The 27,162-nt window shown below is 45.9% G+C and overlaps 1 protein-coding gene across 3 annotated transcripts; it reads right to left on the bottom strand.

Annotated features, from left to right (window-relative positions):
* Positions 1-212: 212 nt before the first annotated feature.
* On the bottom strand, positions 213-26,586 carry SUMF1 (sulfatase modifying factor 1). 3 transcript variants are annotated; one of them, XM_035546903.2, is made up of 9 exons: positions 26,308-26,582; positions 24,479-24,652; positions 22,643-22,717; positions 12,330-12,412; positions 10,414-10,536; positions 9,608-9,722; positions 8,563-8,676; positions 3,912-3,971; positions 213-1,005 (listed from the first exon to the last, which is right to left on the bottom strand). In XM_035546903.2, exons 1-9 carry the CDS (start codon positions 26,548-26,550, stop codon positions 895-897), a joined length of 1,098 nt encoding a protein of 365 aa, XP_035402796.1. In that variant the 5' UTR covers positions 26,551-26,582; the 3' UTR covers positions 213-894. The 3 variants fall into 3 exon arrangements, with proteins under 3 accessions (XP_035402796.1, XP_035402797.1, XP_035402798.1); XM_035546904.2 differs by lacking the exon at positions 22,643-22,717 and having other exon boundaries at positions 26,308-26,584; XM_035546905.2 differs by lacking the exons at positions 213-1,005; positions 3,912-3,971 and adding an exon at positions 6,481-7,967 and having other exon boundaries at positions 26,308-26,586.
* Positions 26,587-27,162: the final 576 nt, after the last annotated feature.

The following is a 27,162-nucleotide window of genomic DNA, read 5'->3' as shown; positions in this document are numbered from 1 at the left end:
AGTTTCTGAATTTACCTTTTTAGGCCTTAGGGCTCAGTTACATTTACCCTATTTTCACTTTAATGATCTGGTTTTCAGGTAGAGTCATTTTTTAGCCCCAGTTTCTAATGTCATTTTTGCAATTTGCAAGTCCCCCAAATAAGCCTACACTGCGTCCAAGAGAAATTCCAAGGAAGTTGCCAGTGTTTTTCCATCAGTAAGAGTCTTAAACCTGAAGAGATGCTTTATGTTTTATTCAACCATATACATCTCTAATCATCACCGTGAGGATTACCACCCCTCACTTGCAGAAGGCACTTTCTAAAGAAGAGCAAACACCACACCAGAAAAAGCACGTTCCTGGATCTGATTTTCAGCGCAACCAGGATGCAATGTGAGAGCTGCGCTGACTGCCCCTGTGGACAGTTGTCTTTCGTCAGTCTTCACCTCTCCTCAAACTGGTGACCGTGCCTCCAGCAAGGTCGCAGAGGCAGGAACTGCTTCAAATTTCTTTTAAAGCTCTCAAATCTATAAAAGTCCTTGTTTATGGGATTTGAGTGTGGAAATTCAAACCATACATAAAACTCTCTCAAAGATCTTTTCCAAAGGATCTACTAAACTTAACCTTTTAAAATACAATCAGCATGGTTTTGGTCAGTTTTGTGCCAGCGTAGCTCCAGGACACTCCCACTGAAACCAACAGCAATAAAAAGGTCGGTCAGGACAGAAATCCAGGCCAGGTTCCCCAAAGATAAATACAGGAAGCTTCCAGCGATGGTGGCTAGTGCTGGATTCCCTGCCCCACAGGAACGTGAAGAGTTTCTCCCTTCTGCCTCAGCAGCAGGTGACACTCCATGCGTCTTTTCGTCCTTGGGTGCAGCGCAGCCGCTCAGTCCCAGTGTGAGAGCCCCTTTGTCACTGCAGGTCTGGCAAGGCGTCTGCTGCGCAGCGGAAGCCCAGATTTGAAGCGGAGCTGTCAGGCGTGTTCTGGCTGCGGGCTGCACAACGGTACCGGTAGCAGTAGGACTGGAGAGAAAAAGGGGAAACGGTAACTTTAGAGCCCGCCACAGCTCGTGTTCCCTTAGGTAAAAGTGTTAGAGTGACACGGCAAGACATTCCAAACGCCGCTGGAAAGACAAACGAGCTGATACGGATCAAAATCGCTGTGCTAGAGGTAAGGGAAATGTTACTATAAAGAGACCAGCTGCAACACATACAAAGGGTAGTTTGAATGGCAAAATGTCTGAAAACACAGGACTAGACTAATAACGTATCCTGGTCTGGACAAAAGCTAAAATGACCATCGTCAGTGCCCTACTCTGCATCAAGGTACCATGGCACAACTGAAAATGAGCACGTACTGGCACCTGTTAAAGAGAGTTCGGCTGAATGAGATGAGGAAAGAAGAAAGGAGTTACCAGAGACAAACTTTTTCGCACCATTCCTCTGGCTAGTGTTTTTCGGATACTGGTAATGGAGATGTAATCCGGTCTGGTGGCTGTAAAAATTATTAACACTTAAAATGAAGCCACTGATAGAATGACGCAATTGCTTTTCAGATATTCCTGCTAAAAGCTATGAACAGCCCTCTCCCAGAACGGGCTGCAATCACGCCGCAGCTGCCTCCAAAACCGAAGGGAGGAACCACTGCCACCTCATCTCTGTGTGTGCCAAGGGAACGACGCTGCCTGACAGGACCGGTCCTCGCACTGATGTGTGTAGGTGAACAATCTCAGAGCTTTCATTCTGCTGGCAGAACTTGGTGCTTCTGCGAGGGACCAGTTAGATCAAAAACGGCACCTGAAACAATTCCGATAAGGACCACTGCACTCGTAGAGCTCCAAGCCTGTACGAGTCGCTTTGAGAAACGCTGTTAGCTTACAGCCAGCCAGCCGAGTGCTTTGCTGTTACTGCACCATATCTGGCTGAGGCTTTCTGTTCCTCTCCTCCACCTGCAAGCTCCTGGCCTCCAACAAAAATGCCGCTGTTCCTTTCCGGCTGGTTCAGCTGCATATGGTCAGGCTCTGAACCACATTTCAGGAACAGTTGAGTTAAAAAGCAGACACCCCCCCCACTCTGGGGGGCTAGGGGAGAACAGAGGGTAGTGCGTGTTTCCCCCACCCCTTTAAATAAAAATCCCTTCAGGAATGCGGGTGTAGCTACTCCAGCAATTGTCCTTGCACAGCCACGAGGGCAGTGACAGCTCGTGGCCAGGCGACCGTCACTGAGAACCGCGCTGTCCCTGCAGAGGCAGCAGGTCACTGATGCTTCTCCCCACGAGTATCTCCATCTAAGGAGACATTCCAACACCAGTTCCTCGCTCGCCCTGCTACCGACACAAAGCCGGAGAGCAGCAGCTGCCCTAAACAAGAAGGGGGCGTGTTGCTGCTGTCGCACGCGGCAGAGGTCTGCCCCTAAACTTCAACAGCACGCTATTAGGATGCAGAAGCTGAACTATTTTGAAAATAAAAGTATGTGCTAGATGTATGTGTAAGAAGGTACAAACTTTGTCAGCTCCAAGGGGTAGGACAGCCATGAGTCTAAACAGATTTTTAGGCAGCTAACGAAGAGCCCTTACACTAATAGTACTTGGTGTTCTTTTTTTTGCCTTGGTATACAGCCTAGTTTCATCACCTACAAAAAACTCTAGGACAGACTAGAATCTTCACAAGCCTTTAAACTGGGTCGCATTATTCAGCACTGAAGATGAGTCTATTCGAGTGTTAATTTAATCAAAACTGCTAATTAACATCTGACATTGATTTCACCTAAGAAGGAAGTCAGTGTAGAAAATGGGACCTCACTGTAGGAAGATTTAATCTAATTATGAGGATTGTTTGCCAGCAGCAGGCTTTGCAAGGGAAAAAAAATAAGAACAGAACAGCTTTAATGAGAAAGGAGATGTACAGAGAGCATTTTCTCCAGTACAGTGTGAACGGAGTTTGAAACGTGATTTATGTTCATGAAAGTAGCTTTGCAAAACATACCCCGTATTTTCCAGTAGAAGTTAAACCAGAAACACATGAAAGGCTGTTCCATGTGGTGGTACCCAGGCTCTCCAGAAAGGATTTCAAGTCTGCTATCATGGAAGCTGAAACATTTAACTCCCAGCCATCCTTCTCCAAATCTATTATTTATGGCGAAGGATGTATATTATTTTCCAAAGGAAATTCTGGAAATAAGTTAGGGGTCCTCCACGATCAAAAAGTATTTTCTAGGGAGGAACAGCCTAAGAGTGGATGGAGCAGCCCCTACAGCACACTCAGAACCACGTGAGAAGTACTGGTACTCGCCACGCTACCTTAGCTGTTCTCCCAGACACCAGGCGTGCATTCAGACCTCGCTTTGTAAGCTTCAGTTTGAGTTAAAATTTGCATCAAACAATATTTGTGCTGTTTTCCAGGCTGTCCTGCCAAGCCTGGTGACATGATAGAAAGTACTGAAGTTTTTGAATTTCAGATGATAAAAGGTCAGTTGCCTTTTACACTGAGCTCTATATTTAGCTCCCTATAATACAAAGGAACATTTATCTAGAACTGGGATCTACTGAACAAGCAGTATCTTGGTCCAGTTGCTTTCAGTTTCCCATGCAACCAAAAACTCTGCAAGTCAGAGCTGAATAAGCTTCAGCTTTCCTGGGCAACAGTATCTATGCTTACTTCCTCCTTGCCACAGAGACATCTGTCTCCTTCCAGAAGGAAACTAGCAATATCTCGTGAGCACACTAAAACAAACACCTATATAGCTTTGTGCAGAACGCTTGCAGCTTGCTGGCGAGGCCTGTCTCTAACTGCTGTCACATACTGGATGCCCTGGATACGTTCAGTTTAGTCTCAGAACATCAAAAATAAGTGGAAATGGCTGGAAAGCAGAAACTGCTAACAAGCCAATGGCTGAACGGATGGATTCTGGTGCAGGCCTTCTCGCCTTACCTTGTGGCACATGTAGGATCCGCCCTTCTTCACTTTGTCGGTCCCTGAGGCGGGCCCTTTCTGTGGGGGAGACAACACCGGTTAGCAGCCACTCGGAGACCAATCGCCAATTACAGGGTAAGGGTACAAAGCTGTAGGAACAGGGAGAGGGACAAGGAGTGCCCGTGAATATTCAGAGTGAACAACAAACTTCAGCCGTGCCTGAACAAGGCAGCTTGAAATGATTAGATGGTGAAGGCTTTGCAGACAGGTGAGTAGATGTTCTCCCTCTCTGCTACTGCAAAATTTCACATTCCAGTTGCAACCTACCTGCCACGAGCGCATTGCCTGTTTCTGTAAAGCACCTGGTAATAGGCTGTAAAAAGCACAGTGGCAATCATGAGAGTAATCATCTCTGAAAACAGTTCTGATTTTGTAGCCTCAGACAGATTACATACCTTCACACACCAGCCTGCACGCTCAGTGAAAGCTGACTTGTCAGCTCCACTGCTCCGTGCCACCTCCGCAGGGGGCTACACAAACACATCCAAGGCCCTGCGTTCATCGCCGTGCGGACCCGTGAGCCTCTAAGAGCACAGAGCAGCTCCGTTTTTCTAAGCACAGCTATGCTGATCTGTGGCCAGTTAGAGACGAGGGGCTGCAATATCCAATGCTTGGTGTTTATTCTCTTCCCAGTCCCCAGTGCAGACTCACAACACAAGTCAGAGACTGCGCTGCGAGGCATTCTGTAACATCTCCCAGTCACTGGGTACTAAATTTGTTGTTATGTGGGGCTGTGACAGCTAAAAAGGTCTGCAGAAAGCACTGCACTTACGAGCAACAATTTTGTAATTGCAGGTACGTCTGCAGGGTAATGTACGTGATTTATTTAAACTGCCTATGAAATTGGCCCTAGAATTGCTTTAACAAGGTTATTTCACAATTCTTTTTCAATTCCAACTCCAAATAATGGCCCACTAGTTCAAGGAGAAAGCTGGGCTTTCTTGATAACACTCTTCTGCTAGCTAGATGATTCTGTGATTTGACACACTTATTACACAGGTGAGCAATTCTCCCACTGCAGTCCTTTTAGCTGTGAAAGAGTTACTACTGCAATCGTCCTTCACATCAGACTGCTGCGATACTTGGTTTCCAGTATTGATACCAAGCCTTCTTACATGCTGCCTACAGTCCCTGGGCATTGAGAAACTACTTTTAGGAAGGAGCCAAAGCGTCCTATAACATGACAAACAAGATCAAGAAAATAAACGGTGTTTTATCAGGTAAGTGGCAAGCAAAGCCTAAAAGGTAGTACAGCCACTAAGAAGCCTCTCAACATTTACATGTATTTTTATTCTGTACATGCCTCAAGAAAAAGGCCTTGACCAATATAAAACTACACTCACTGAAGGAAATTTTCACCTCTAACACCTCCTGAATGCAGGACTAGTTCCCCTCTAGGAAAGAGGTCCTCTGGGAGGGGATTGCACAGAGAAAAGCAGCGCCCTCAGGACGCCAGCTGTCCAGTTTGGTTACCCCTGGTCACCGCAGTCCTACCCCTGTGGAGGCATACAGCAGTCCCCCTTCCTGCTCCTGCGTTACCAGCACGGAAGTTCCAAACACACCAACCCAGGACAAGCATTCATAACGCTGAGTAAGATCCACGGGGACTCCCAGAAAGCCCTGAAAGCTGATGCTGGTGCTACAGAAGCTCTCAGCTGCACCCACTGAATGGGACTGCTCTAAGAGCCTTCCCATTCTGGACCTTCAGCAGTCTCACATTTAGTGCAAAAGCTTTTATGAGAACTGGTAGGAAAAAAAAAAAGTTTGGCCTACTGCATTGAATATCCTACAAACACGCGAGGAAAAACACACCCACGTACTGTGTCCTCTGATTTCCGCGCCTGGGTGCTCCCCCGCAGGGCAGGCTCGCTCCTTTTCCAAGGTCTCTGGGAACTGACTTCCAAACCTTGCCTGCAGATGCACTGAGCCCCGCTGTACGATAAGCCACGAAGAACAAGCACAATCAACTCAAACAACCTGTTAATCTCATTTTAAGGGAAGCCAGGGTACAGCCAGGCATCAGAAAACTGACCTAAAAAAAGCCACATGAGAACAAGACAAACCAGAAAACAATGGAGCTGTTGAGCAGGATTTCCCATTAAAAACTGCAATGCAAACACAGAGCAGTGATCTTTGCTGTTAGCTCCGAAACAGCTCCTCTGAACGAAGAGGGGCGTGCTAATTTAGGGTGAGAAGAAGGTTCATTGTCCAGCTACACAGCTACAACTGCTGGAGCACACAGTAAAGGTCCTATATGGTCCTATACCTGGCAAAGAAGTTTTGTTGTTGTTTTTTTAAACCACTGTTATAGAACAATATAAATCTAATACTTTGAGAAGACAGCAAACAACTTACAGAACACTTTCAGATGTCTCAGTTTATTTTTTGCTCTTGGTAATTATTTGTGAATGCAAGCCAATGAATTACAGGAAAAAAGCATGCGTAAAATTCCTTGTTACATTCCTTGTTACCAACCCACAATATAGCCAAAATCTCTCCAGTTCTAGATGTGATGCATCTAGATGTTGCACTAAATGTGTTAAAAAAAATAAAAAAACCTTTCACCAAACTGACCCTCTAGAAGAACTCCTAGTCTTTTAGGCAGAAGGAACGTATCCTATATATAGGTTACATTGACTTGTACTCTGGAGAGACTTAAGAGATTGGCTCTGATAGATATGGTGCTAATCATTTTTAATGTCTCAGAAGATACTGCAGCCTGGCTATTTTGGGACAGCTTTTCACATTATGAGATTCAGTTTCTTTATCCATTTAATCAGAAGAACTCTTTGGAATTCACTTTGGAGGGCCTGGCCTCAGACCTTACATCCTGACACTTGGCTTCCCAATTGAAAAAAAACTAACAGCATCCTTATTGACACCTCCTTGTTAAATCCTTTCTGAAGCATTTGGGAAATGTTTGTGCTGAATTTAAAAACCTAAACGTAAGAGACTGTGAGTTTGCATAACACAGCAAAATTCTGAAGTGAAATAACTCTTGTTTGTCACCAGCACCTTAATTCAACACAGAACGTATGCAAGGCAAGAGCTGGTGTTTGAAAGAGACGGGTGTGTATTTATACATTCAAGAGAATTCATCCAATACAGCTTTTCATTATTACTGAATTATTACAGAAATGGGCAGAAAATTTGAATGATCATGAAATTTTCAAATGGCATCATCTGACTTATTTGTACACACTGAGAAATAGCACCTGGCAATCCCACACAGCCAAGGTTCCAAAGGAAAGGAGTGTTGCTGCCTTTTTTTTTTTAAACTATTGTTGAACTACTATGACTGCCTGCCAACAAGAAGTAAAGAATGGCCCATCCTATTTCTTTTAAATCGAGCAAAAACAACAAAAAAACCTACATTCCCAACATTTCAGTTATTTGGGAAGAGATGTGTAAATATAATCATCTGATGCATAGCTTAAGCCACCAGAAAGACCTGAAGGATCATATTGGGATACAATAACTTGAAATTGGCCACAGCCCCTGCATAATGTTCATCATGCACCGTATGGGATTAAACATAACATAACTTTCAATTTGTTCTGGAATTATCTACTGCCAAACTTGCTTCAATACTAGGAATAAAAAACGTGATCGGTACACATCAGGTCTCCAGTTTCTCCACCAGGGTGATGAAAGTGCTTGTACAGATCTAGGGCAATTTAGACCCCAAGATGGGCCCATTTTCTCATGCTGGCAACATCCTCCTGGAAGAGCAGGATGTCAGCCTCTGCTACGTACTGACCAGCAGAAAAAGTTTAACAGGCTCCTCAAGCTGCTTCCATCTGCTGACTTCTCAGACAGGGCTGTGATCACGTCCAGCATACCAGACAAAGCCAGCGTATCACACGAGACCACAGCATGGGGATACTCAAATCCTGCAGCAACAGATAGCTCCTGCCCAGAGAGGTTTAACTCGTTTTCTCATTACAGATAACTGTGTCTGAACAAAACAAGCTCTGTGAGAATGGAGCAGTTCACTTCTCGGATTTAGTCATCCTAGATAAGTGAGAGAGAAGGGGATGTAACATTAGAGTTTGAATCTACTGAGAGATAGCGCATGAGAAACCCCACAAACAAAGCTTACCCTGCTGGGCCTCTTTCTCTGGCTGCCACAAAGAAAACAAAAGATTAACCCCATCAAAGCCCAGTAAGCTACTTCTACCCATAAGCGTCAGCTTTATTACATGCCGAGTTTTAAATGAGCTAGTAGAAGGCATTAAAATAATTCAGAATGGTTTGTTCTCCACCTGGAGAACAAAATAAATAGCGCAGCTTGTAGCAACAAAACAACCCTCTCGCATTTTATTTATTTTTTTAAAACGTAATTCCACTGTATTGGCAAATTATTGGTCAGCTTGGAAGGATTCAACTGCTAACCAATTGTGGAGGTTTGTCCAAGAAAATAAATGAAATGGCACGGCTACACTACTAGTGCAGTGCTGATGACTTGTGGTGTGATACTTGCTGATTCACCAGAACACAGCCCATCCCACACAGAGAGGAGCAAAGCACAGTATGACTCTAAACAGCAACCAGACCAGAGTACTAAGAGGGAGTTCTAAACCTCACGTGATGCCAATAAAATACTCACGGGGTTATGAGCTTCCTCTGCTGAATGATGAACAGCCCACCAGTCAGATGTCCATTCCCAGGCGTTTCCTACGATGTTGTACAAGCCATATCCATTGGGAGGAAATGAGGTGACCTGCAGAAGATATGTAGCACAAATGCAAGTTCCTTAAACCACGCCACGTTAAATAAGGTTTTTAAACCTGAAGACCTGTCTGCTGAAGGCACGTTCATCTCTGCCAAGAACACCTGCCTTCGTATCTCAAAGACAAACAAGCTAGTAGTGCAGAACTATAATACTTTTACATACTCCATTTAAATAAAACTGAATGAAAGAATGCACTGGTATCATCCTCTGTGTTCTCAGCACCGTGTTTCTGTGATGGCACGTGGCGTCTTCTCATTGGTTTTGATCCTCTAAAGAGGGGCACTGTTTGATCACAGACCTGCACAAAGCATTTGTATTATAAACTGTGTGCTCATGCCTCTAACTTCCAGATTCCAATTCCCTTTCCCACCTAAGAAAAGCAAGAGCAGCTGTCAGCTCACACGTACAGATTTCTCCACTGATTAAACTCTCTAGACTTATTTTGACTGCCACATAATTTATGCACAAGCTTGTCTTTAAAATTCCACTCCATTGTTTGCCATATCGGACAGACTCAGCCTTTCCAAAAAGGGAAGTTTCATTTCTTTTAAACTATTGTACAATTTTGTAGGCTTGGGAACACCTAACCAAAAATGAGAGCTAAGAAATTTGCTATGCCAAATGTGGAGGCAGAAACTATTTCAGCATCTTACTCAAAAGTTACTGGAGATAGGGAAAAGAGGTCAGTTTGAGAGGAACTAGAAGTTAAAATGAAGGTAATCTTTACTTCTCAATTAAACTTTTAAAAAGCGTCCCTTGGTAATACTCAAGCCTGCAGTGAAATATATTGGAACTTGAAAATCTAAAGGTGAAAGAGTACAGTAATGGAAAACGTCTGCTGTTCACTGTGTTGAACACAGGCCTCAATTTTAGGAAGAAGTTTGTTTCTGTATGATAATTCACGCTGAGACACACTTACTGGTGCAGTTCCTTTGTACCCATCTTCTGCAGTGTTGTTGCTTGGGAACACTCCCTGCCAGATATTAGCGTAGTGTTGGCCTTTTGGCTGAAGCTTGTTGCCCCAGGGGAAAAGCCTGTTAAAAGACAGAAAAACAGTTGTCAAACTTATTTTTTTTTCTTCAATAAAAATAAAACACCTTAGCCACCCTTACTCTGGGGAAACTGTTTGTATTCCAGTTCAGTGTGTACCAGCATCTACCAGAATTAAAAGTTAACGAGGTTCTGCAAGGACAACGTGTACACGGAGGAAGGGAAGGCAGCACTTGCTAGCGCTGCCCTGTGCAGCGTGCAGTCCAGGACACAGGAAGGAGAATACACAAACTTGTTCACCTTGTCTTCCTCTTCTCTCTAAGCCCACAGACACCTAACAGGGCTATCCACTGCCCCTAAAGCTGCTGTGAAGCAACACACTTATTTACTTCTCCAGCTCTTTGGCAACTCTTTCAGCCTTGGCACTAAGCCCCTTTTTTATCTTCCATCTCTTGCGTGCGATGCCAGCAGTCCTATGTCCTGGCATTGTCACATCTCCTCTGCTCAGGATCTTTGCATTCTTTCTCTGTTACAGACCTTGGACGACAAAATACCCCTCAGGTATTCATGGAAACCAATTTACCTAAAGGAATGTGTTCACAATAAGCCTGTGTTATATTTTCCACAGAAACACATCCTGTACAAGAGACATGCAGGGCAATAAAAAAACCTCAAGGCTTTTCCCAATCTAGTAAATATCAGTTTTACATACTATCAGAGATCAGTGGCATTTACCTATTCTCAAGGCCCCCTCGACAGCTGTATTCCCATTCAGCCTCGGTTGGTAATCGCTTCCCTGCCCATGTGCAAAACGCCACAGCATCATTCCAGGAAACGTGAAGAACCGGATGATCCATTCTGGGGAACAAAACAAACGGGACAAGATCGTCAGCAGAACCGGGCAGCCTCACAGCCACACACCACAGGCACTCGATGAAATTCTGAAGAGCTGGCCACAAAGCACCGTGAGGGAGCTCACAGCCTCGCTACTCCAGTCAGGACTGGACAAGGTACGATAGGTGAGATGAGCGTCCTTACTCCTACCAACACCATCTTTTGCAGCTCCCAACCCACGAAACAGCAAACTGCACAAGTTAAACAAAGCTTTTTTCTTTTGGTGTTTTAGGCAGCCCACAGCTTACACAAAGGCTCCTTTTGTTTCTTTCCTTTGTTCTTTTCCTTTTTGTTCTTTCCTTTGGTTTGGTCCTAGGACTGCATTCGAACCCTGGCTTCCCTTTCCACAAAGCCTAAACAAACGCCTCGTCCTCCTTGTCACAAGGACCCTCCCCATCCAAGCCCCCAACACACCAAGTCACTTCAAGAGCTGAGGGTACTGACCCAGAAGACAGCCTCAGAGGGCTTTCTATTAACTTGTTTTTTCTGCCTCATTTAACGAGCCAGTCTAGGCCTGCTCGGCCGTTGTAGTGCTTCCACACGACGAGCTCGCTAGCAGCTGTACCAGGCCAAGTTTGTACAACACCAGATTTGCATGGCAGGTTTCCAGATCTCATGTGCTGACTGTGACCTAAATTTCTCAACCTCCCCTAACAATGCCTCCTGATACTATCTCTATTTTTGCCTCAGATAAGTCTTTCATTGCCCTTGGAGAAATGACAACGGACTTGTTACCAAGCTGTGCAGGCAGCAGATGATGTTAGACTAACACGACCCTGTCCTTAAGGGACTCCGAAACATGCCAGTATCTACTAGATCTAGGCTAGGGAGGCTGGCTATTTCCAGCAGCAGGTTAGAAACTTTAACTAGGGAAGCAGTTAGCGTCAACTTCATTGTCACCTGCCTAGTGAAAGACGTGCAATATATATACGAGGTCCCAAACGAGGACAGTCACATCCAAGCACACAGTAACGTACACAACTGCAGCAATGGCTCTTAACATGTGCAGCCCAGAGCTACTTCTGCAGCGTCTACCTAAACTACCTGAGAAAAATTGGAGCCTTTTCATTTTCTAGGCATAGAATTCATTCTACTTCTTAACCAGAAGCGATTGTATAAAGATACCGATCAGCAGGTCTCTGAGTTAACACTAGCAAGGCACAGCACTCACTGTAGGCTGCTCAGAGCACATTTTTCCCAAAGCATTTAGCTTCCAGATAAAGTAACAACTGATTTTCCATGATAATCAGCCCACAAAGTCAGAATACATTAAAAACGCAGAACTCTTTAGTCATCTGCTGCCAGAAAGACAGGCCTCTGAATCCCAGATGGAAGACACTACACACACTGCTCAAGTGTGCACGCAGCTAGCAGTTGCTCTTCACCTCCACAACCAGATTTGCACTGAATGTTCCAAACTTACTAACCCTTACAAGATCAACTCTTCTACTCATATTTATGTACCAGCAGTGGAACACACACACTGAAGCACGTTTCAGTATGGTCTCTTTTACGCTGGGGTGGAAAGTAATTACAGATATGCTTGAAATACTGCTGGGACATTAGCCCTACAGCCACTGAACGCTGCACACAACGCACTGGAGGAACTGAAAATTATGCCACAGGAGCAGCAGCAAGCAGGTAACTAATCAAAACCCTTTGTTGCATCTTGGTTCTTGGTGCATGTGTACAGGTTTATTTACAACAAGCATTATTTATACATTTATGTTATAATTGAACAGCCATTTACAACTTACCTGCTGAAGATATTGGAGTCAGGCCCCTCGGGGTGCTTCCAGTTGGCCCCCTTCACAGGCAGCCACCAGGGAGCAGCTGCAACCTGAAAAGGGACAAGAATGGCCAGGGAAGACCATGTGAATACCCAGCTACAGGTTATTCTGAAACCGACACGACATGGCAGCTGGCCACAAAGCTTTAACTCACAGCTTGAGGCTCTGCCCGTAGCTAACTGACCCGTTATATCCCAAATCATCCCTGATGAACCAGGCTGATCACTTGATCCATGTTACAGAGACACTGGCCAGGAAATAGCCGAAGGTATGGCAAAACACAAAGAAAACACCACCCAAAAACAAGGGAGAGGGAGACCAAATGCTGAGCATACTGTCCTGAAGTACAGCCCTCTGGCTGCCTCTCCTTTCCAGATTTTCTCACCTGCAGGTCTGACACAAGCCAAGGCTTGTTCCATTGGAAGGCAAGGTCTTCAGCCCACTACCTGTGGTGGACCACACTGTCCTCTCAGAAATTCAAGTGTAATTCTTCACATCTGAAAGCCTACGTCAAGTACATCTCAGGTGGTGGTGGATGAAAGAGTTCATCTAGAGCACTGCAGTTGTACTTGGGCCTTTCACAACATTACGTGCACCGTGCATTTAAACCACTTAACATCCTGGCTGCTTTTGGTCCGGCACATACTGCAGAGATTATAGAAGACAGCTTTGGCCTTGAGAGGGTTTTTCATCTCAATTATTTGCTCCCTGTAGTCAGTGTTTTGGAATAACTAAAACAATCCTGATGACATCCTTTAACTAGGGTCAAAACACATGTCTTGCGACACATTTGCTTTCCAGCTATTTTAACTCAGTAAGCTGAGTCTGAATTCTTGGCTATCAGCTTCCAGAAGGTGGAGACAGAGGTGACACAGAAGTGAAACTTTTTTTTTCTTTGTAAAAAAAAAAAAAAGTTGTTTGCTGAAGATCTCCTTGCAAACAGATTATTGTGTAGCAACGCAAATAGAGGGCTTCACTAATCAAAAGTCTCAAATTTGGTTTTGCAAAGCCAAGGAAGTATTTGTTAAGAATTTCTTCTACTGTGCTTACTTCCAAGCTGAGAAGGTCATTGCACAGCACATTTAACTCTTGACTTCTAGGAGGAGGCTTCGTTCTTCAACAGTGAAGAGAATTGAACATAATTATTTGTGTTAGAGAACCAGGAGTCATCTCTGACATACATTAGTTAAGGAAAAGTCTCGTCCAAACCTCAGATCTCTCACTTCAATGTTTCAACAGAAAAAAAATATGCTGCTAAACAGATGCTGCAGTTAATAGGCTTAGAACTAGGCTGATTTAACCAATTCCCTGTATATTCTGAGGTTTAATCTACACTCAAGACACAACAGAAATCTGAAGCCAGAATCTGACATCTCTTAAAGGAAAATAAGAGAGCCACAGCACTATTTGGTAGATGTTCATGTTGAATATGAAATATCAGCAGTAAAATTTTATCCTGATAGTTACTAAACACAAGTTTTGTGTTTTGGGGTGTTTTGTTGTTTTTTTTTTTTGTTTTGTTTTTTTCAAATTACACTTCTAGTTTAGGGGAAAAATCTCTGCAAGACACTGCAAAGACTTACACTTTAGAAGACTAATTATGGAAAACATTTTCATTATGCAAAAGAAAAAGCAGATGCTTTCAATCAAAATGGTTTATTTTAAACCGAGGAAAATATAGTCTCTCCGCTTGAGAGCACTACGCGTGCAGATCTTCTGTTTCTGGCTCCGATGAACTGAACGCCAAATGGCTGCCAGTCTTTGCAGAACACCCAGATCTTTAGAGAAGTTACACACGTAGTACTAGGACACCGACAGCAGTGACAGACTACATACAGACCGCAATAATTAATTGGGAACTAATTTAAGTCAGCCACCAACAGCGCTGAGTGCGTGCCAGGATGCTCCTTCCCAAAGAGGAAGTCACATACCTGAGATGTACAGTCCTTTCAAAAACTTCTCAGAAGTCTTTAAAGCTTTTAATTGCTCTAAATCTAATTAGCAGGAAAGCTAATTAGACACAGATATTACAACATCACATGTAGTACAGCAAAGCCCTCCCTTGCCATTAATGAGCTTAGTTACTTCCCTAGCGCTGAGCGTTCTCACGCCTCACTCCTAAACACGGGTTCTGGAGACTGGCAGCAGAGCCACTTTGTGCAAACAGCAGCATATGCTGCTGAATAGATCCTGAAGAGATGCTAAATTAGAAAAAAAATGGAGCAGAGATCCTTTTCTAGCTCTTTACTGCATAGCCTATCACTTGTGAGAGAATTGGTTAAACAGAGCAGCTCTGCAAACGTTACACAACTGCCTCAACACAGACGGAAAGGCAGTTCCAGGAGCAAACCACGCTTCAGAGGCAGAGCAGCTCACTGCTTGGTTTGGTCTGATCCAGCCGAAAACTTGGGATTATCCAGCTCTCTGCTTCAGGACTAAATGTGAAGAACTCCCTGTTCTGCTTGTCACAGACCCGTAGCACTGAAGAAGCGAGAGCCTCTAGGATTACACACCGTGAAGGTACCTCAACAGTTAACTCCAACCTACGAGTTTTCCGCTCAAATGAAGCAATTTGCACAGCTGAAGCCTTTACTCCCACCAGCAGCTTGCATAAAATTCGAGAAGTTTTAAGTATTCAATTTTCTTATCAAGGTAGGCTGGGATATCCTAACTTTAATTGCTCCATTAACTGCTGGTTTTAAGACTTTTAGACTACTTTGCAATTATCTTGAAGAAAAATCCTTCCTAAATACACACAGAAAAAAAAAAAAAGGATAGGGAAACATCAGGAAAGTCAGTTCCATCATCAGCATTATACCGTGCTACTGGCACTGCAAAAGCAGTAGGGAAATGCCCTTAAAATTAAAAAAAAATAAAAATAAATACAGAAAAAAAACCTCAACTGAGCAGCTAATTCGGGGTCTAATTCCACTGCTCACACTCAGTCACTCACTTGAAATAGTGACGCTGCAGCTTTCAACACGAAGCCAGGCCCAAACGATCATGAGAAATCCATGCTCTTGTCCAGATATGCAGCACCAAACCTTTCTGATATGCTGCAGCATTACAATATTAGTTTCACGTGATAAGGCCTGCATTCACAGTCCTAAGCAGCACACACCAGGCCAAGATGTGTACCTGAACAACCAACGGTTACTGCACAGCGACAACGTCAGCAATTCAGGAATCAACTGAATGTGACTTTCTGATTGAAGAAAAGTCTGTAAAACACTTTAATAATCATGTATTAAAGGGTGGCTTGATAAAAAGACACACATCAGTTTCAGAAGGTGAATTAACAGAGAGCAGTTAAGTCTGGCTGTGTTAATCACTGTACGTCTTTAATTTGCAAAACATCCTCTTGGCTGCAAAAGCAATGTGTGCATAGGCTGGAGGCAGGTAAGTTCTGAAGCATTATCTCTGGGAAATACACCCAATGGACACCCTCATTGCTGTCAGATAAAAGTAGTTCTTTAGTAAAGAATATCGTTTTTGGATGAGGTTTTATCTTATCCACGTAAGGCAGATACAGACATCTCTGTCAACTTTTCCTCCTCTAAGCCATATTCTAAACCTTGAACAGCTGATTCATGAACTACTGAAGGGAAAAATAGAACATCTAACATTTTCAGCAGGGCAAGGAGTTTAAGAAATCAAAATAAATATTGCACAGCAGATGAGCCACTGGCATTTTCCCTTCAGAAACCACAGATATAGTATTAGGCTGGGTCCTGGTCATAAGCAACTTTACGTTTATTCTTCTGTATAGTATTAGCGTATCTTCCTCATGTCTCCCAAAAGTGCCTTCCATGGCTGAGAGCAGAGCAGAGCAGAGCTCTTCCTGCCACCTCCTGCATTGTGGCGCCTCCTTCCCTGGCGGCCCAGGAGCGCTGTGCCATGCACTGACAGCTGCCGGCAGAGCTGCCTGCGGGCACAGCAGCTCAGTCCAGCACGGGGACGAGGATTCAGTGATCCCGGACCCAGCAAGCAGCAGATATTCGGGGCGCTGAGTTAACACAGCCCCACTCCTGGGGCTGACGCGGACCCCGCGGCATGCTGGCTGCTTGCTCTCACCTACTTCTTCAAGCCCACGGTCAGCGGGGAATCAGCGGGGGGCACGAAGCACAGCCCCCTGCCCACTCAGCTTTGTGGTCGAATTGAGAACACGCCACTCGAGGAGGGAGGGCTCTGAGCGAGCCGGAGCCGTGCAGCAGCTCCCCTCGGTGCCACAGCCCTTTCCCAGGCGCAAGGAGAAGCCGTGCAGCAGCGGCAGGCCGCCTGCGCACCTCCGCCCGCAGCGCTGCTCTTCCCTGCCACCAGCGCGCTGCAAAGGGCACGAGCGTGACCTACTTCTGTGGCGCTCCTCATCCCCATGGCAACTGGCCTGTGTTTAAGCTGGAACAGCTGGAACCGAGGCAGGGAGACGGCGCAATGTAAATAGTGGGAGCGCGAGCAGGCTCCGGGGCTCGGCGCGAAGAAGGGGTCCCTTGGAGCTGGTTATCAGGGTCGCCACGGCAGCTGCAGAGGGGACTGCAATCCGCACACGCAGCTGTAATTCGTATTTGTGCTCGAAAATACTCTGCAACAGAGCAAACGTTCCGTAATTATGTACGTAAACTGAACTGCAACGTGACTGCCAAGTTCTCCACCAAACCAGTAATTAAGAACGCCGAAACAGCAGCGAAGCAGAGAGCTGAGGTAACCCCCCGGTAACTAACGCTGGATCTCACCACCTCCTGTAAGTGCTACAGGTCTCGTACTACTTAGCACATCAGTTAAAAGTTCCTGCTCCCAAAAGCTCTAATTACAGAAGAATTACAGAAGAATCTGTTTTCGCTCTTATTTTCTGACTTCTGGCCCCCCTCATTAGCTCAGAAATGAAAGCAGTAAGGGTTTTTGTTCAATATTAGATAATATTTTGGTTTAACATCACTATTAATATTATAGATATTGCTTGCCTTAAGTCCCAATACTTGTGAGTAGTTTGAGATTGTAGTACTGCAAAAATGAAATGTGGCAGCTTTATAGAATTAGAATAAATAGAGTTTGGGTTGGAGAAAGGATTTCATATTTAATTCAAAGTGAGCCCTTTACTTTTATGAAGAGACATTTTCCTTCACATGAGGAAAGGTCATTGAATCTCCTTCAAACAGGGTTATACTTCACAGCTGTGTGAGTCCTCCAAGAAAAATAGCCAGAACTATTTGATACTAAAATCCAGCAAGATTCATTAAGTGCAAGTTTTGGAATCCAGAGAAGCTTCTTTTAAGGAACTGATATTCCTGGTCAGTTCCATCTTTGGAAGTTTATTTTTCAGCCAACGTCTAAATCTGCACTCAAGCTAGTCATTTTTTCCAATAACCAAATGAATATGAGTTTTAAGAACGAGGCATGCACGGACACACCTGCAGCCTGAGGCACAGGCAATGCCCCACTTTACAGGGGTAGTTTACACCAATAAATACAGACCAATATTAGCGGCAATTTCCAGTGAGAGCTGCCTGTTGCACATCTCTTAGTCCCAGAAGTGAATGGCATAAGAAAACAGAGATCAACATTTCAACAGCCCTACTTTCACAGCTCCACGTGGAGATTTTCTGAAGCACTGGGGTCCGCAAGAAACAGGCTCACCCACCTCCTCCTCCTTTATTTTGTTTCCTCTGAAAGGCCTCTGAAAGAGCAAGAGCCAAGCCTGGTAGAGGCAAAATTTGCTCTTAAGGTACCAATCAAAGTGTTCGTCAGCTTCTGCTTATGCAGAATATATGCTGACATTTTAACAGTACCAGGAAGTACCAATAACCTACCCAATAACCCACCTGCTCTCCCCCAAGCCACAGATCAGCTAGTTGTTACATGCTGACAGAAGGTACATTTTTCACAGCAACTGTTGCAAATGCTAAGACCCCTATCCTGCAAACAGGAGCATTTCAAATTAGTGAGACGACCGACGTGAAATGCACAATGCTTTCACCATTTTCAGAATGGGACTCAGGACCTTTGAGCTACAAGCTAGAGGAATTGCTCTAAGTAAGTACATTTGTACAGCTCAGGACTACTGAAGAGGTTTCCGTACAAACGAGGATGAACCCAGCACCCAGTAGCTCTGGACTGACCCGAACTCCAGTTTAATAGCGCTTGCTCAAGTCTGCCAGTCAACTGACTTCACTGCATTCCGGGATTAAAATTGAATACCTCCCAAAAATAAATTATGGCTGCAAGTTTGCATGCTCCCGGTCTCTTCATTGCAAAGTCTGTCTGGCCTAGAAGCAAAAATTAATTTTGCTGTCTTCCACAAGCCAAAGATAAAAATGTTCCCACAACTCTCCAGTGAGCAAATTTGACTTATGCTAAACACCAGCCTCGGTAAGTGCTGTTCTGTTTGCCTTTCTCATGGTGGCCGCACAGCAAGCAAAAACTCTTGCAGTTATTTGTAAGAGCTCTCAAACCCCTCATTGGCAAGTACACCTCAGTGCCTCCTCATTTCACAGACACAGCCTGCATGCTTTCTGCTCTAGGATATGTTAAAATGGCATACAAGTGGAATAATAGCATCGGCCATGCATTTCCCCTCTCTGCTTCCTCCTCGACTCAGTCAGGGAAATAAGCGGTCAGGCAAAGAGTCTCATCACAAAATAAGAACAGCAAAACCTCTAAGTGCTGAGGGTGTTTTCCACCCATCTTCCCAACCCCCTCCCAAAAAGAAGGAAAGGAAAAAAACCCTCTGACTGCCAACGCATCAGCAATTCTAGCCTGTTATATCTATGACATGAGAGCCAAGCATCCTAGAAAGGCCACAAGTAATTAACAGCTGCTTTTAACCTCCAAGTCTAAGAACAGATTTTAATGTTAAGCTATCAAAACTAGTAGGCCCACACAAGAAGCTTCAGTTCTGAAGAACCTTCCCCCATGTCCTGGTTTCAGGTAGGACAGAGTTAATTTTCCTCCTAGTAGCTGGCAGGGTGCTATGTTTTGGATTAGGATGAGAAGAGCGCTGATAACATGCTGATGTTTTAATTGTTGTAGAGCAGTGCTTACACCAAGCCAAGGACTTTTCAGCTTCTCGCTCTGTCCTGCTAGCGAGCAGGCTGGGGGTGCAGCAGGAGCTGGGAGGGGACAGACCCAGGACAGCTGACCCAAACTGGCCAAAGGGGTATTCCATACCATCTGACATCATGCTGAACAATATATAGGGGTGGCTAGCCGGGGTGGGGGGGCCGGCTGCTCGGGGATAGGCTGGGCATCGGTCAACGGGTGGTGAGCAATTGCATTGTGCATCACTTTGTACACATTATTACTATTATTATTATTATTATTATTATTGTTATTATTTTCCCTGTCTTAATAAACTGTCCTTATCTCAACTCACAGGCTTCACTTTCCCGTTTCTCTCCCCCATCCCAGAGAGGGAGGGGGAAGGGTGAGCGAACGGCTGTGTGGTGTTTGGCTGCCAGCCGGGCTAAACCACAACACCCCAAACCCCTAGGAAGTTTTTTTTTTTTTTTTTTTTTTAGTTTGAAGAAGTCCTCGCCAGTTCCACCAGCATCCCCTTCATCCGCTACAGCGCTAAATTCCCATTCTCTGCCACGTTAACACAGCAAACGCAGAGGCCAAAATGAAAACTCAAGTCTCCAGAAATCTAGAACAATTCCGTTTTTGGCTGCTACACCCCTTTTTACTGCTTCCTTCCAGAGGAGGATTAGGTCCCACCTACATTCCGGCAGCAGCAGATATCTGGGAGACCACCTCACCTCCGGGAAACACACACCCAGAGCTCCAACAATTATTCTATGTGCTAAGCTGTTTGCTCCTGCACTAGCTTTCACCAGCCCCACCTCTGTTCTAGTTTAGCTGTCTGCTTCCTTTCAGGGCCTGCGACAAATTTGTCCAGCTTAAGAGTTGGAGAAGCCAAAGCTGCCAGAGAGAACAAAACTCCCGGACACCCCCCCACCACCACACGTGCCTCACTCTTTATAGGAGCTGCTGTACACCAGTTGGGTCAGTATCTTCACTTCCATCTTTTCTCAGTTCTTCGCTGTGTATGAAATAAGATTTGCAAAACGCATTCCTATTGCTCTTCCCGTGTCCATCTGCACTTAGCCCCCCCTGTGCTTCCACTGGAGAAAAGCCTCCAACCACATCTAGGTTATGAGCACAAACAGCACAGTCATTTCCCCCATCAGCTCGGTGCGGGTATGTTTCAGTACCAGTAACACACAAATATTTGTATCTTATTTCTCCTGGAGATAGCTACGATTCAGGAAGGTACATGCCACAAGCTAACGTATCAGTTGACTAAGGTACACACTGACAAACGAGCCTTACTCTTCTCTGTTACTGATCATCACGATCTGTTGATGCAGACCAACTTCACGCTATTTATACTTTCACTAATTACATTTTAACAGCTACGCTGCAGCAGCCAAGTTTTAAAATATGTTCACTTTTTTTTTGTAAATATTTGAATAGTGTTAGATTTCTTCCACCATTTTTCCTCCAGCAGGGGCTAGTAAGATTTAAACATTTCAGGTAATCTAACAAGCTAGAAATTACCAGTTTGGCGTTTGGCTGGTTTTTTTTTTTTTTTTTTTTTTAACTTGCAGACCCCAGGAAGGATTTGCTTTCACGGAACCCTTAAAAACCTCCCAACTATAGTTGGAAAGCTTCCGCATTTTATCAGTAAGAAGTTTCTTGCAAGTTGTCTGTCGCAACTTGTTTCTTGAAAGCACAACCTATAGAAAGCTACCAATTCTGCCTCCACAGAATTTGGGTGTTTGAGAAGCCGACTGCATCACATTCTAACAGTGCACCTCAGAGCTAAGGTCCGCACAGTACTCTCAAATTATAATCTCTCACAGAAAACACATCCTAGAACAAGACGACACAGCTGTGACAGGCAGGAGCCCATACAAAGTGCTAAGCCGGGTGTTCAGACATCAGAGGTCTGCCTCCAGCTCCACAGCTACCTGCCCTCCGACCCCTTCTCCTTGTAACAGAGGTGCCGGACTTACTTCTTCGCCTTCTCACAATATTACAACGTTACAGAACGTAAGTTTGACCCCAGGGACAGCACAAAGCGCCAAACTAGAAGGCAGGCAGTGTTCTCAGAGCACCTAACCAAACCATCAGTGCGGTCTTTCTCCAGGTCTATCCCAAAGACGCTCTTTATGCCAGTACCTCCCAAAATGACCTAATAAGAAATATGGAAAAACAGAGCAAAAGGACAGTCACTCTAAGTTCACATTTAACAAATACAGAAAAGGTTTGTAAATAAAAGCAGCCAAAGAGACCAATCTGGGCTCCATTCCAGCCTTCTGGCATAATGCTTCTTCTGTGAGCATTACAGCCAAATTTTGAAGTGTTGGCTGACACACCCAGGAAAGCGGCTCCCAGCACTGTATTTGTTTATACAAGTAGCCAAGACTGAACTTATGCTAGAACTCCGTTCAGATAAGAAATAGCCTACTTCAGAGATTTCTGCCTCACAGAACTAAGGCAGAAAAAAGAATGCCTCTAATACTGACAGCTGGATTTTCTGTGGTGAAGATGGGATGATCCCAGCTACATTTATACTTCCTTCAACATCAGTTATGCCAGTATTTGGCAAGTCCATTTTAGTCTTCTTAGACCTCACAACACGCAAATGCTTATTTTGAATTAGAAGATACAAACTGTTCTCGTAACCTTTCTTTCCTTGCAGTAGGAAACCAAACCCCACATTTTTGCCAGTCATCTACTGCACATACTCACATGGAGGTTTCAAGAAATCGTATCAGACTGTCCCTCTTACCTAACGTAAAATTAAACTCTAAAGTTTCCCCCCCTCCACAAAAAGAACATCATTTATAGAGAACGATGAACATTCATTACTCAAAGTTACTGCACCATGCACTTGCAAGGAAAATTCTGTCATTTTGGTGAAAATGACGAACTACCAAAACCCAGGCATTCCCAGTTGTTTGTCTGAATAATACTAACACCCCCCAAACTCTTCAACTCGTACCTTGGATCAAACAGTGTGCATAAGTAAAACCTAACAAAGAAATAATTTATTCTCAAACTGTCCCACCTCTCTCTTTGCATATCTAGAGATAAGAGGAAGACCAGAGACCAGGCTGCTGATCCCCCATACCTGAGGAAATCGAGTACTTTAGGCCAAACGCTCCTCTGCATTTTTGTCAATGGCTTTGGAAAAGATCATGCAATTTAGATATTACGGCCATTATCGCTAACACGTCTACCCAGTGACTTCCAAGCAAGTTTTACCCTGCCACGTTACTCACTGCCTGATGGATTTCAGACTTCACTTCTTCACTCAGCATTCCCTCAAACACAAAGGAATCGCCAAATTTCTCTGCCTAGAGAAAGAACAAAAAATTGATCGCATTATCAAAGGAACATCCTTAAAATGCCAGTCGCATTCACAGCTTTATTCTACCAAGAATAAGGAAATCCTAACAGTAATTTTGAGTTTGCTTTTAAAGAAGGTGATTTGGAATCGCAGAGAGGGCATTTATCTCAGGATGTCATCGTTCTTAACAGCCACTGGACAGATGACAGCTCACAGAGCTTCTGCAAATACCTGCAAGACTGTTCAAGAAGCAAGCACATTTTGAAAAGAAGGATCCCATTCATCAAATTGCAAGAAGTTTTAGCATCTGACTAATCTTTACACATTTGATTTTTATAAATTTAAGAGAAAAAAAAATAAGTCTTTTTGCTCTTGCCCAACGTAAAAGAGCCAAACAGGTTTATCACCTGAAGGACCTAAGCTTTCAGTCTGACAGAGAGCCACCATCAAGAGCTTTGCTCCCCACACCCTTAACAAAATTTAAAAAAGAAAATACTTCTGGTTCAACAAGATATCTGCACATCTGAGGATTTTTTTTCTTCAGCTGTTTACTTCCACATTTCATTTGCCATTGTAGCTTGGTCTAGACTTCTATTAAAGAAAACCAAGAAGTAGGTTAGCCGTCTACTCTCAGTGTGCAGGTAACGTGGACATTATTTAAATGCACAAAAAAACAGCTTCTGTGCATTACAAAAAGAAAAGCTGCAAAATCAGTGCTGATTTTTCCTAACTCAGTTTATTTTTCTCAAACACAGCATGTGACGGGGTGAAAGGAGAAAGGGCAAGAGGAGCACGCAGCGACACCAGCCGAGATGAAGCACTTCCAGCTGAGGCTGCGCTCCATTCAAATACCTCCGCACACGTGCTCCTTCCAGGAGCTGCGTGCAACAAGTCCGTCCTGTTCAAACTCAAAATCGTTAAGCAGCCTTTTCCACAATTAAGCTAAGAACTTAAAATACAGAACTTGCCATAGATAAAAGAAGCCCTTCATCCATCCAGAACGATCCTGTCTTCCAAATGAGAAGCAGTTTATCAAGCGAATTCACAAAGTGTCTCCTTTGAGACCTGATCGTTTCCAATGCCTCTATTTGCCTAAAAGGCTCGTCAGGGCTTTCTGAAAGCTGCATAGGAACAGTTAACTGTCAGGAAAGATCAGAGCCTCAGGCACAGGTGGCTTCTTTCTTCACAGAGTCTTAGCACATTCTTTCTTAGTCCATTGTTCCCAGAAACACGCAGAACACTGTTATTATACTTGCATCTTCTTTAGGCAGCAGGGCTTTCTATTGCTCAGCTTATTATCAAGTAGCTGCTCTGAACTAGACTACAGAACCCTCAACTATCACAAAATTTTTCAAATCCCTTCGCTCCTGCTCTTCTAAATCAAGGGAAAAAACCTAACGGCATTGTTGTACTGATACAAAGATGTCCTAGGACCCAAAGGTCAAGGATATAAATAAATCCGCGTGGACATCTTCAGCCTCCTGTTAACTTCACCCACGCCGCCTCAGTCACACTGCAGGGAAGATTTTTAGTTCACAGACCAAGACACTTGCTAAAAGTGACAGTAAGTATCTATCCTAATGCCCTTCCAGACCCCTGGGCAACAAGGCAAGACAATTTGGTCTCTCCACTACTTACGTCCAAACCATTCTAGCATGCAAATTCCAATCAAATACCACACTGTGAGGGCCTACAAAAAGGGTAAGTTTTAGTGTGGATTTTGCCATCATCAACAAAGATGACAGAAGACTAAACCCCTCCGCCTTACCTCCGTGAGGTACCCGGTAGCATTCACGAACCTCTCGAACTCCTCGTTGCTGACCTCGTGCTGGTCCATGTAGAAGCCGTTAACACGCACTCTCCTGGCAGGCCACTCTCCATCCTGCCGGATCTCCGGCTCATCGGTGCCCATCGTGAACTCTCCTCCCGGAATAGCCACCATCTGCAGAGGAAGCAGTCAACACCAAACAGGTTACGAAAATTGAAGACTGACGAGTCTCTTATCGGTCTTACTGCCCCGCTCCCTCATCTCTGAGGGTGCTCTTGGCTTGCAGCAGCAATTAACCAATGGATGAAAACAGCACAGCAAGGTAACAACATTGACATCGTGACCCCCACCCACCCAGAAAATAACACAAAGCGCAACTTAAATCGAGAGCAAAAACTTTCTTAAACTTAAAATGACCTCACACTTTAACTGCGTCAGTAAGATGTATTCCCTTTAAGGCTCCAGCCAACTTCCAGGGAACCAAAACATGTTTCCCCTCTGCCTTAGGGGGTTCTTCCTGGGAAGACAAAGGCCCCGTAGGTCTTGTCATATCTCACTATGCGCTTCCTGAGACCCCGCTGAAGAGCGCAGACTGAGCAACCCATTCCTCACCCAACAGCTGTTCTCTCAAAAAACCAAGAGCTGCCACGATCCCCGCTCAGGAGCCTGTGCTGGAAGGACAAACGACAGCTCAGGCTCCTTAAAACCTTCCCAGACGGCAGGTGACGTTTCAGGGGCTAACACCACCCAAGAGCTACCTCACTGAGAAGCCACCTGACTCCTCACCAGCCAACGAATGCAGTAGGGAAGAAAACTCCCTCTGCTTCATCGTCAGTATTCCCAAAGTACCCTCAGTCCCAAACCCACGCTGAACTCAGCCACCTCCCTCTGCTGGCAGCGGATCAGAGGCCTGTGTGTGGACGAGTGCCAGGAAATCCTGTCAGCACTGACAGAGGCACCCCTGAGGAGAAAAACCCAGCGCACACAATGCCCCAGCACACGCTGGCAGGGCGCGTGCCCGTCTGTGCCACACGCTGCTCTTACAAGGGATTCAAGCAGGTGAGGCAGTGATGGAAAGCAACGCGAGCACTGCTCGTTCTGAGGGACGGCAGCACTTGGTGCGAGATCCTGACGTTTGGTATGTCAGAAATGCAGGTCTCGTAACAGAACTACTCCACAAGGAAAGTTCCCAGTGTAGCATGGTCCTAACGCTACTCCACAAGTGTCATTTCAGTTCTGACAAAAAAAAAAAAAAGAAGGCTAAAAAAGACCCTCAAAAAGAAGAACCTCTTTCCAATCCGCTGTAGCTAAAACAACTCCTGGAAGCAGTCCTCAAAGCAATCCTGAAAACTCCCTCGGGAAGCGCTGTCTGAAACCGCACGAACCATTGACTCTCGCCGTGCAGCCTAGCGCTCATTCCCAAACCCTGAAACATCCTGACATTGCCAGGCAGGAACCCTGGCAGCCGGCCGGGCGGATTCTGCGGGGAATGCCCCGAGGCTTCCTGACGAGCACCTGCAGCTCAGCAGCAGCAGCACTTGGCTCGCGCGCGCAGCTCCGTGTGCTCAGAGGCCCGCTCCGGCAGCAGGGCCCGCAGCGACGCGGGGCGGCCCCGCTAACATCGGCCTCGCGGCTCCGAGGAGGCGGCGGGACCGCTGCACCCGGCTGCTGCCGAGGCCGGGGCCGGCGCCGGGGCCGGGGCCGATTCCCCTCGCTTCCAGCTGACCGCAGCCGGGTGCCGCCGTGAGCGCGGTGCAGGCGAGCTGCGGCCGGCTCTCCGGCTGCCCCCGGCCCCCCCCGGCCCCGCTCCCCGCTCCCCCGCCGCTCACCGGCCCGCTCCTGCCGCTGCCGCCGCCGCCCGCTGCCGCCGCGTAGCGCCGCGCCGCCGCCTCCCGCCCGCCGCCGCGGCCGGCCCCGCAGCCGCAGGCCCCGCCGGGAGCCGCATCCGAATCCGGATTCGAATCCGGATCCGGATCCGGGTCCGGGTCCGTCCCCGCCGCCAGCAGCAGGGCCAGGGCCAGGAAGAGGGGCAGCAGGCGGGGCAGCGCCCCGGAGCCGCAGGGCGCAGCCATGTTGGGCGGCGTCACGTGCTGCCGCGGTCACGTGGGGGCGGCGCCTTAAAGGGGCCGCGCCTGGCTCTCGGTGCTCCCCCCCCCCCCCCCGCCGCCCCGCCTGGGGGCTGCCAGGGGCCGCCTCGGGGCGTGGGGGCGCCCGGCTTCTCCTTGCTCCTTCCTGGGGTCACCGCAGTTCTTGGAGATTTTGGCGCTCCGCCACGTAAATCTTTACGTTGTGGGGAGGTTTCTGCTCAGGTCTGCGCAGAATGGACCCGCTGGGTCCCCGCCACGCTGGAAGAAACTTTCACTCGCGCCGTGGGACTCCAGATCCCTGCATTTAACCGTACAGATTAGGACATGGCAGCTAAAAGAAGTACGGGCAGAGTGAAGGAGACTTCTGTCTTGTTTTCTTTTACACTAGTACTGGAAAGCAACGCTACCCAACAGCGTGGGCTGTATGACACTGTAGCGCGTGCTGGAATCACAGCGCTGGGCATCTTCGCAGGCGCGCGTTCCCAGTAGCTGTCAGCAGTCCCTTTTGCCCCGTGATGTCCTTAGAAAATCAAAAAAACAAACGGACACAAACTTGATAATAACCTGCCCCCGTCAGAGCCATGAGGTTCTGGCTGT

Source organism: Cygnus atratus, chromosome 10 (genome assembly GCF_013377495.2).
Source record: "Cygnus atratus isolate AKBS03 ecotype Queensland, Australia chromosome 10, CAtr_DNAZoo_HiC_assembly, whole genome shotgun sequence".
Lineage (NCBI taxonomy): Eukaryota > Metazoa > Chordata > Aves > Anseriformes > Anatidae > Cygnus > Cygnus atratus.
Note: the sequence above shows the minus strand (reverse complement) of the source record. Positions and strands in the feature narration are given on the sequence as shown.